Here is an 11176-nt window from a genome sequence, read left to right as displayed (position 1 = left end):
CCAGTCTTCTCAGATCGATTCTTGAACAATGCTTATCATTGTACAAAGTTTGGAAAGGAATTGGGAATTGTACAAGGAATGGGAAAACAACACATTTACTTTTTAGTCAGTTTTTCAGTAAATAATAGCAAGTAATTATCAATTCATTTTGTCAAATAGTGTTCATATTCTAAGGGCCAGAAGACTTTTACATCTTAGTTCTCGGGTCAAGTCATTGTTTTATACTAACAATAGTGTGTTACACACAGTAAAACTCTGATAATGGTTAATGTGTCACATGCTTGTGTTTTATATATTGCCTTTCATCCCATGTATTTTGGAATGTCAGTTTTATTATTTGATCTAACCAATTGAATATTTAAAATATGTAGTAAATTATTACAGAAAAGCCACTATTCAACAAGATAGGGCCACATCATTATTTGTTAGATCAAAGTGATGAACAATATGTAAAAGTTTCTAGTCACAAATACAGACACTCATGTCGATCAAACTGTTGAACTGTCCGCAATACTTGAATTCATATACTAAAAAAATTGATGGTTTTATTAACTCAATGACATGTATTTTGTTTTGTTACAATCAAAAGGAATATTTTTGTTTTATTTTATGTATTAGTAATATGCGTCTAGAATTAGGATAAATAAACCATAAAAACCTATGTTTCTTTGCATCTTCTGTTTCTGATAGGACTTTAGTTTGAGAGTTAATTTGAGATTACTGTTTTTTTTTGTTTGTTTTTTCAGATGGTATAAACTTCAAGGGAAGTCCAAGAAAGAGAAAGAACGAGGAGAACTTCAGATCAGGCTTGCATTTGTAGTCCGTAGTTTCACCCTAACAGGGAGTCTGATGGACTTGAGTACAGCAAAGGAAAGTAAATCTGATTCCTTAAAGCGACTGGCCAGTGCTGTTGGTAAGTTGGTTTCTAAGCCTGCATTTTCTAAATAAACAAAAAGTGGAAGACTTTTCAAACTGTTGTATTTTTAATATGAATTTTATGAAGTAAGATTTTAACACACACAACCGTCCCCCCAAATAGCTTTGTTTATCAGATTCCAGCTTGATATCTTATACTTACCCACAGTCTCATAGAGTTTGAAGAAGTGTTTTTATCTTGTGCACTTCTTGCATTCTTAAACTTGGATAAGAGCTTTTGTTTAAGCATCAAGACATCTAGTTTTACCTGTATCATGCAAAATCAAATTTATAAAAACATTAAGAATACGATGAAAAACGGGTATATTTTGAATTGGTTTTTAATAGCATTTTTGTGTGCTGTAGTATTTTTTAAGAGTTACTTATGTTAATTATTTACACTTTAGGTCATAAACTGCAACATTTTCCTAAGCGTACCTTCTCTCTGAAGCTGGACAACTTAGACCCTCGAACTCAATTATTTCGTTTCAAAGAAAAACAACTTGGACACTCAAGTCCTTATCAGACAAAACTGGGGCCTCGGGAGACCAAAGAGGCCTTGATTGAAGAGTGGACTCGCAATAAACAGTTGAATAGAAAAGATTCAATTGATGAGCAAGTAACTAAAGCTGAGAAGGAAATGGATGCACCAACTGTTATGGTAGGCAGTTTTGTTATCAGCTCATAACTAACTTCACAGAACTGTAAGAATAAAACAGAGCAAATTTTCAAGTAACTTTCAAGCTATCATTGATAAATTATAAAATTTGATGACGAAGAACCCACTTTTAGAAAATGATATTCGGAGATGGGTAATGAAAGAAACATTATTAAAAGCGTACAATGTTTCAACAAGGTTTTTTTTTTCATCATGATGACAAAAGCTTGTCGAAATGTTGTACATTTGTTACTTGTCATAAAGTTTTATTTCATTATGCATTGAAATCATATCCAAACTTAAATTTATATTCTTTTAAAGTTATTATATCTTATTTACTTCCTCAGAAATTTCTTACTTCTCTTCTAAAAAATGGAAATGTTCCTCTAATAGTTTGAGACAATAAGGCTGTGAATAAAATGTTCCAATTACCATGTATTAAAGTACCCATAATACTTGCACTCGTACAATAAAGAAGTGACAGGTATGATAATTTGATATTTTCTTTTCTCTTGGGTACAATCTGTTACAGTTTATGAATGGTGTTTTAGCGTATTATTAAATATCACACTGTAATTCAGTAGTTCACAGGAGCGAAAACAGAATTACTACTATTTAATTCCTCAGTTCTCTTGCTGTTTGCAAGACTTGCTGGTCCTTTTTTTTAGAAATGGAATGAAAACAAAACTGCTACTAATTAATTTCTCAGTTCTCTTACTTTTAGAAAAGATGTTCTAGCTGTGTTGTCGCAACTTTAGTTGAGCTACGTTTTACGTACTTTGTTCCATCAGAATTTGATGAAGAAAATGTGAGGAAATGAACCATAAATGTTTTACAGAATGATCAGCTTAAACAAGGCCATCATAGAAGAGGGAAAGTTACAAACTAACTTTAACATTTTGTACATAGTTGGATTTGTCAAACTGAGCAAAGTTATTGAAGATCAGTATTTTTGATGTTGCTTCAGTACTATTTTTTTTAAGCATTAACCTTGTTTAATGTAAATTAGAATTTATAACAAGAATGTAGACAAAATAGTGACCTGTACCTCCAGAATGTTTTAATGTTAGTGAACTTGTGTGTTATTGAGAGCTTGTGACGAAGCTGAAATAGCAAGATATTGAGTCAATAAACATACTATTTGGAAATATTGGTCATTATTTTATTTAATAAAACAGAACATAAGTTGCTTCTGAAAGGCTGGTATGTCATTTGATGTTAGAGTATTCTTAGTAATGTTAGTTTTATTTGTGTTTTCATTCTAACCTTTAACTTTAGGATGAAATGGATCACTCAAAACAACAGTCTGAACTGGCTACCATATCAAAATCCTTGATTAGACCTGCAGGAAACAGACGTTCATTAGAAGATTTGTCTTCAAGCTCTTCAAAAACAGAAACTGATAATAAATCTTCACAGGTGAGAGTAAGCAGAAACAGCGTTGTTAATTTATAGACCTTCACCGGTGAGAGTAAGCAGAAACAGCGTTGTTGATTTATAGACCTTCACCGGTTTAGGAGTAAAAAGGGACAGTGAACAACATTGTCCCTTTTTACTCCTAAACCGGTGAAGGTCTACAGGTCAACAATGCTGTCGCTGTTTACTTCTAAACCGGTGAAGCTCTACAAGTCAACAAGACTTGTAGACCTTCACCGGTTTAGGAGTAAAAAGGGACAGTGTTGTTGACTTGTAGACCTTCACCGGTTTAGGAGTAAAAAGGGACAGTGTTGTTGACTTGTAGACCTTCACCGGTTTAGGAGTAAACAGCAACAGCATTATCTTTCATGTCTAAGCCTTTTTTATTTAGGGGGAGAAGATTATAAATTGTTTCTTTATCTAATTACAGGGTAGTTTCTATATCCAACGAACTAACAGTATTTCAAACACCACTGAATTAGTGTCTACAGGACATACTGACAAGCTTGTGCCCTCCCAAAGACAGCTTTCTCTTCCTGCACCTGACTGGATGAGGCTGTTTTCTTCTCAACCTAAAAGTAAGGTTATTATAATAATATTACTCCCATGTTTTCAGTTACAAGTAATCAATAACTTTTAATCTAAGTATGATGTTAATAATGAACAGTAGGATATGCTGATTTTTATGTTGTAATTAATTGACCAAAATTTCTATGAAAACATTTTAAATTTACCTTTCTAATGTACAGGGCTTGACTGCTTACTGTTGTTTCATTTTATACATTACAAATGTTTTCTTTGATCAAATAACAGGCTTGGAATACAACTGTGCACCAGGGATTAATATTACATGCACACAAACCAAACTTATAAACACCTAGTATAATTTTCATTGATATATCACAGCTTCATCAACTGATCACAATGACGAGCAGTATAGCAACAATACAGAAGGCCAGAAACCATCAATGAGAGACATGAGACGCAAACTAAGAATCACAAGAAATGGTAAGACATTTGTGCTTGAGCTCAACACATGAAATATTGTACAAGTGCTCGAAGTTTCGATTCACTGTTTTTCTTTATAATACATTGTTATCCTAATAGTATGTAAATACACATTATTATTTAAAGTAATTGAAAAAAAACGTTTAGGTTCACTGTTATGGAACAATAAGTTTATATGGAAACACCTTAAGCTGAACCCTTTTCTGACATGTGCCTCGAAACAATTTGGAACTTTTGTTATCAAATAAGCTGAGTGATTTCCTTCAAGAACAGAAGAGGACATGTGAAAGGGTCAAAATGTGTTCCGCAACAGTGGATCTAATATTTGTAATCATTTATAGTATTAAAGTTGAGTGTGTGTTTGTGGTCTTGTTAGTGAATACTAAAGTTTTGATTTATTTATAAAGTTATTACTTGTACCACCGTAAACAAATTTCCTAGATTAAAGCAGAATCTACTCAGAATAAAGAAGGGAGTCGTGTAAAGTTTGAACTTGCTGTTAAAATGAGATCTATATGTGGATTCAACGATGGTCTGTAGGTAACTTTTCTGACATTATCTATCATAAGCAACAGTAAATCATCATGTTTTTGATGTAATGTTGCAAAGTTGTTCTTAATATATCAAGTTTAGTAAAAGCAACATGTGGAGATCCAAGTTTGAGGCAAGATTCAATTCCATGCACCACAGACGACTTGGACTACTGAGCATCTACTCTTTTGAATGCGTATTCTACGTACATGACAATAGTTGGAAGTGTACTTTATTACAGGAGTTGTCATGATAGAACAGACAATCTGAATATCGGTATATGTGATGTCGATCTGAAACAAACCTTAGCTTTAATAATCTGCCAATTACATAGTGTTTATTACTCTCATCACCAGAAACCTAGTTAGCTACATCAAGGAAGAGGTACGGTTATATCCTGATGACGGTGGAAGACAGATGCAACATGACTATAGCATCTCATTGACTTTAGTTCAGAGTGACCACTTAATATAGTGTCACGAGTAATGTTCAGTAGTCCAAGTCGTCTATGGTGCATGGAATTGATAGTGTCACGAGCAGATGTTCAGTAGTCCAAGTCGTCTGTGGTGCATGGAATTGATAGCGTCACGAGTAGATGCTCAGTAGTCCAAGTCGTCTGTGGTGCATGGAATTGATAGTGTCACGAGCAGATGTTCAGTAGTCCAAGTCGTCTATGGTGCATGGAATTGATAGTGTCACGAGTAGATGCTCAGTAGTCCAAGTCGTCTGTGGTGCATGGAATTGATAGTGTCACGAATATTTTTGTTCTATTTCAGATCATTTATTATTATATATTTATTTTGTAAGGGTGGAGGTTGGGAGTTTCATATAGTAAAAATTTTAGGGTGGTTTCATTTCTACTTGAGGAAGTATAAGAACTTAGGGTAAGGTTCCCACAACTGGCTGCAGACAGTGAAAGGCAGTAGGGAGTTGAGACGTGGGTGTTGGCACTCAACTCCGTACGCTTAATTGATTTTCCATGTTTACTGGCTAGTTTAACACAAGTGTTTGGATTCTGTCTGGTAGATGGGATATCTCCAATGCATTTGGGAGCTATTACCACAGGCACTATCAGCTATAACTTTAAGGTGACAACTAAGACTGACAATGGAATCTTGACTAAAATCTTTTGATTGGTTGATTTTTTTCACGAGTTGTGAAAATAACTGATTAAGTTGAACTTACCTTGAAATAATGAGAAATCATCATGACAATATTTTAGTTACTTTGATAGATTATAATAATCTGAAACACTAATTTGATTGGTTGATTTTTTTCACGAGTTGTGAAAATAACTGATTAAGTTGAACTTACCTTGAAATAATGAGAAATCATCATGACAATATTTTAGTTACTTTGTTAGATTATAATAATCTGAAACACTAATTTTTAATGTTTCTGATTATTACTATTTCCAACTGTTCCATTCTTCAACTGAGACCCACTCGCATGCTTGCTGTAAGTATTTGTCTTCATGACCCACTTGCATGCTTGCTGTAAGGATTTGTCTTCATGACCCACTCACATGCTTGCTGTAAGGATTTGTCTTCATGACCCACTCACATGCTTGCTGTAAGGATTTGTCTTCATGACCCACTCACATGCTTGCTGTAAGGATTTGCCTTTCTCCCAACGTGGTGACTATACTGTGAGGCTATCTTGTCATGTGAATAACTTGCTTATGGAATTCCTTATTGTTGGACTTGCTTATGTCTCACACTTGCCTATTTGTCACCATTTCTTTGTCCTATTTCTTTCTTGCATGAGATATTCTTAGTTTTGTTCTTCATGTAAATTAATGTTCCGTTTTTGTTTTTTTAACTCTTGGTTTCTTTGTTTCCTTTCCTTTGAATCCTCTCTTTAGATCTGGTTCTCCACTTCACTTCTTTATCTTCTTCTACATCTCTTAAATTAGGAGTTTGGAACCCTTTTATGTGGTTCTAGATAAATTTTCAAGGTTTTATTCCTACCTGTTCTTGGTGCTAAATCATGAGTGTTTAAAGGCTTGCAAGATCTATGACAAACTCAATTAGTTTTGAGTTTTCTGGATTTTATTTTTGCTCGTTTATTTTTGTGCAAAATTGTGTCTTGATCCATCCATCTCATTTCAAGATGAAAGGATTTTGGAAACTGTATGTGATTTGTGGATGGTAAACTTTAACATTTGCGATACACATCTTTTAGATGAGCTCACAGAAGTTTATATGCACTACGGTTTCATGCCTGTTCTCAGATTAATTATGGCCCTGTTATCCTATTTCCTCACTAGGGGAGTAAACTTAACTATTTCTTGTCTTCACTGTCTCTATGTAAACTTTTGTGGATGATTGGCTTATTTGAACAATGTGTTATTTTTTATATTAACGCAAACATAGCTTAGGTGATGTTTGTGCTATGGTTATTAATTTTTACATTAAACCAAGCTATGTAACATAGCCATGGACTGAATCATTCATTATTTTTAGTTTCAATGTCTTTGTTAGAAACAGATTTCGTTATTTCTACAATATTGTTTACTAGAGTTTTTGTTTTAAACTCATTCTAAGCCGAACAAAGACCAACCTTTCATGGGCCCTGTGAGGGTGAACATGCTACTGTTGATAAACCAGAGCCCGCCACTTCTGTCTCAGAAAACTCTATGTACATCAGCTATCTTTATCATCAAGACTTCTCTTCGACACTTCCTGTTAATGAAACTTCCAGAAGATATAATAACTTAAACCATCAGGCAAGTGTTCCAAAAAAAAACAATCTAAGCATACTGTGTCATTCAACAAGTATTTTAACTATAATATCAAATAACTGTAATATGTTTAATCTTTTAATCAAGACAGGACAGACATCTCTTATAGAGAATTTTCGTTTTAATTCATTGTTCAATAATAAGTCATTAAATCATCAAGTATTTTAGTACATATTGTGCTAACTCAACAAGTATTGTATTAGTTCCTACAGGCATTGTTTGATTAATTCATTGTTCCACAAACAGTCACTCCACCACGAATCATTGTTAACATAGATTGTTATTTCAACAAGTATTGTATTAGTTCCTACAGGCATTGTTTGATTAATTCATTGTTCCACAAACAGTCGCTCAACCACGAATCATTGTTAACACAGATTGTTATCTCAACAAGTATTGTATTAGTTCCTACAGACATTGTTTGATTAATTCATTGTTCAACATCTAGTCCGTCAACCACGAATCATTGTTAACACAGATTGTTATCTCAACAAGTATTGTATTAGTTCCTACAGGCATTGTTTGATTAATTAGATAACAATCTGTGTTAACAATGATTCGTGGTTGAGTGACTGTTTGTTGAACAATGAATTAATCAAACAATGTCTCTAGGAACTAATACAATACTTGTTGAGATAACAATCTGTGTTAACAATGATTCGTGGTTGAGCGACTGTTTGTTAAACAATGCAACAAGTATTGTATTAGTTCCTACAGGCATTGTTTGATTAATTCATTGTTCAACATAGTCACTCAACCACGAATCATTGTTAACATAGATTGATATCTCAACAAGTATTGTATTAGTTCCTACAGATATTGTTTGATTAATTCATTGTTTAACAAACAGTCATTCAACCACGAATCATTGTTAACACAGATTGTTATCTCAACAAGTATTGTATTAGTTCCTAGAGACATTGTTTGATTAATTCATTGATCAACAAAAAAGTCACTAAATCTTCAAGTATGTAAACACATTAGTTTTATCTTTTATTCAGTAATATGGAAAACAAAAACCTATAACTTAACGTGATTTTTATTAAAAATATTAGGCTTGTTGGATCCATTACTTTTTCTTGAAACCATTATGAGGTAATTAATCCCATGAAGAATGTTTCATTCTACACTGTTTTGTGTGATATTGTTTTCTTTATGATTAGAATGTTAGAATGAAATTGTATCTGTGATGATGATAATAATTTTTACGTGTCGAATTGCCGGTGATAATGATTGATATATTATATTTTCTACTTCCTTTAGGAATTGGTTGACCTGGCTATTAATCAAGAGAAAGTTCTAGAATTTAAAGAAAATAGGATTCGAGACTTGGAGAACTATATCGACAGCTTGTTAGTTCGTGTGATGGAGAGCATGCCTGTACTTCTTCAGAATCCTTGTATGTCTGTCACCTGTAGCAGATAAAGAAAAATGTATGTATGAAGTACTGTTTTATTATAAAAATAATTCCTTCACTAGCACTCATAAACTAAAAAATGCATGAAAACTAGTTATAATAAATGTATAGATCCAATGTAAACTTTCTGGGACAACCAGTGTCTTAATTATTTATACATAGAGAGGAAGAATTTTTATTTTGTCATGATCCCTTATGGTTGGAAAATAAAAGTATATATTATCTAGGTTGATGTACTTTGTAAAATGTGTTATTTATTCCACTTATAAAAAATGTGGTATATTTGGATCAAACTGATTATCTTAGTGATGGGATAGAACCACCAAATAACAGGAGATTTGACAAGTTGTCTATCACAGAAAAGTTCTGAATTTTCCTTGAACAATTGGGTTTGTAAGGATGAAATAAAGAGTCTGGACACTATTTATAAAACAGATGAACAATTTTGTTATTTACACCAACATGCGTATACTTACTTTTGATGATGTACGGTTGCATTTACTGTATCAGATATAACTTCTATCTGACTGACTTGACGAAGATCATCAACCAGACTGTTTAACTCTGAAATTACTTACTGTCAAGGTAATGTCAGACTTTACCTAGAGTAACTACAACTTGTAATTCTAATTCAAACTTAAATAAGTTGTAACTCTGAGGCATCACCTGAACTACCATTGGAAAACATTGCTGTTGACATTTTATGCATTACAGCCATCCCCCCCATGGGCAGACTAGGTGTTACTTCAAGAGAATGACTAAGAACAAAGGCAGCTATAAAAAAAACAAAAAAAAACTTAATGACTTACTTGACCACATGTTAAAAAATGTCACAAAAAAAAGAGTGGACAGTGGATTATCATGTTCAGGTCATTACACTTTTCCTTGTGAATGACAATCTTGGTCTGTCAAAACTAGTTGAGTTTTGATAATTCTTTAAACATTTGCACATGATTATGTTGTTATGTTATCACTGTTTTTCTTGTGAATTTGCACAAAGTACTTTTACTATAAATCATGGTCTGGTGGTTAAAGAGCTTAACTCTCAATTTGAGGGTCACGGTTTGAATCCCCACCACCAAACATGCTCGCCCTTTCAGATATGGGGGCATTATGCTGTGATAGTCAATCCCACTTTTCATTGGTAAAAGAGTAGCCTAAGAGTTTGCAGTGGGTGGTTGTTAACTAGCTGCCTTCCTTCTAGTCTATCAATGCTAAATTAGGGCTGGCTAGCACAGATAGCTCTGGTGTAGCTTTGCACGAAATTCAAAACAAAACCTTCTTTAAATAAAACAAGTACTGGTTTTCATATATTACAAAATGTGTTTGATAATTTTATAATTATATTATAAAGAGTAAGTGAGAAATAAAATAACTAAAGAATTTATAATTGTAGAATGAGTTCTTCAAGAATATTAATTCTCAAGTGAAGTTTCATGACCAAGTATTTTCGTAGATACAGGAATCTTTGAAGTATCAACACCACGTATTTTTGAAGATACAGGAATCATTGAAGTATCATGACCAAGTATTTTCGTAGATACAGGAATCTTTGAAGTATCAACACCACGTATTTTTGAAGATGCAGGAATCTTTGAAGTTTCATGACCAAGTATTTTTGAAGATACAGGAATCTTTGAAGTATCATGACCAAGTATTTTTGAAGATACAGGAATCTTTGAAGTATCATGACCAAGTATTTTTGTAAATACAGGATTCTTTGAAGTATCATGACCAAGTATTTTTGTAAATACAGGATTCTTTGAAGTTTTATGACTAAGTATTTTCGTAGATACAGGAATCTTTGAAGTATCATGACCAAGTATTTTTGTAGATACAGGAATCTTTGAAATATCATGACCAAGTATTTTTGCAGATACCGGAATCTTTGAAGTATCATGACCAAGTATTTTCGTAGATGCAGGAATCTGTAGTTTTATATTCTTTCTTTATGATAGTATTTATTTTGTACATCATTTTTGTTAGCTCATATTTTGCTGTAAAAGAGCTATTTTATTTTTCTGTGTAAAGGTGAGAGAATGGTGTGTCCACCTTGTGCTTCCATCACTTGACCAACCGATTAACAAGTTGACCTCCTTTGACCATTGGCCAAAGACCAAAGAATAAGTTTTTCATATCTAATAATCTTACGTGTTTCTAATTGTTTATTAGCTGAACCCTTAGCTGAATGTATGTCTTGTAAATACCACTTCAGGTTTATCACCATCTTGTATATGTACTTATGTTTCCTTTTTAATATACTAACTTCTTACTTACTTTGTCTATATCATACAAATGTTCATTGTTTTCGTATTCTCACAACATCATACTGACCACTTGTATTCATGTGTCAAGAAGTAGTCATAAACATTCTGTATTCATGCGTCAAGAAGTAGTCATAAACATTCTGTATTCATGCGTCAAGAAGTAGTCATAAACATTCTGTATTCATGCGTCAAGAAGTAGTCATAAACATTATGTATTCATG

At 33.0% G+C, this 11176-nt stretch overlaps 1 protein-coding gene and 1 long non-coding RNA gene across 8 annotated transcripts in view; one reads left to right on the top strand and one right to left on the bottom strand.

Moving 5' to 3' along the window:
- The window catches only part of LOC106470772 (rab11 family-interacting protein 1-like), a 42972-nt gene that overhangs the window by 22223 nt on the left and 9573 nt on the right, over window positions 1–11176 (top strand). For 3 of the 6 annotated variants that reach the window (XM_022399404.1, XM_022399409.1, XM_022399408.1), the window contains exons 5-10: window positions 747–913; window positions 1323–1576; window positions 2852–2992; window positions 3420–3567; window positions 3896–3997; window positions 7075–7524. In XM_022399404.1, coding sequence (XP_022255112.1) covers window positions 747–913; window positions 1323–1576; window positions 2852–2992; window positions 3420–3567; window positions 3896–3997; window positions 7075–7439 — 1177 coding nt within the window. In that variant the 3' untranslated portion in view covers window positions 7440–7524. Of the gene's footprint in view, window positions 1–746; window positions 914–1322; window positions 1577–2851; window positions 2993–3419; window positions 3568–3895; window positions 3998–7074; window positions 7525–8534; window positions 8924–10719; window positions 10812–11176 lie in introns of those variants that run through there. The other 3 variants (XM_022399407.1, XM_022399406.1, XM_022399405.1) reach the window with 3 other exon arrangements.
- LOC111088673 overlaps window positions 3460–11176 on the bottom strand; it is a 19650-nt gene continuing 11933 nt past the window's right edge. The window contains exons 2-3 of one of the 2 annotated variants that reach the window (XR_002613125.1): window positions 7091–7224; window positions 3460–3561 (exon numbers count right to left, since the gene is read on the bottom strand). This is a non-coding gene — a long non-coding RNA (uncharacterized LOC111088673). The remainder of the gene's footprint in view (window positions 3562–7090; window positions 7225–11176) is intronic. The other variant, XR_002613124.1, reaches the window with a different exon arrangement.

This window comes from Limulus polyphemus, unplaced genomic scaffold (genome assembly GCF_000517525.1).
Source record: "Limulus polyphemus unplaced genomic scaffold, Limulus_polyphemus-2.1.2 Scaffold4210, whole genome shotgun sequence".
Lineage (NCBI taxonomy): Eukaryota > Metazoa > Arthropoda > Merostomata > Xiphosura > Limulidae > Limulus > Limulus polyphemus.
The sequence above is the reverse complement of the archived record's forward strand: the minus strand, read 5'-3'. Positions and strand labels throughout refer to the sequence as shown.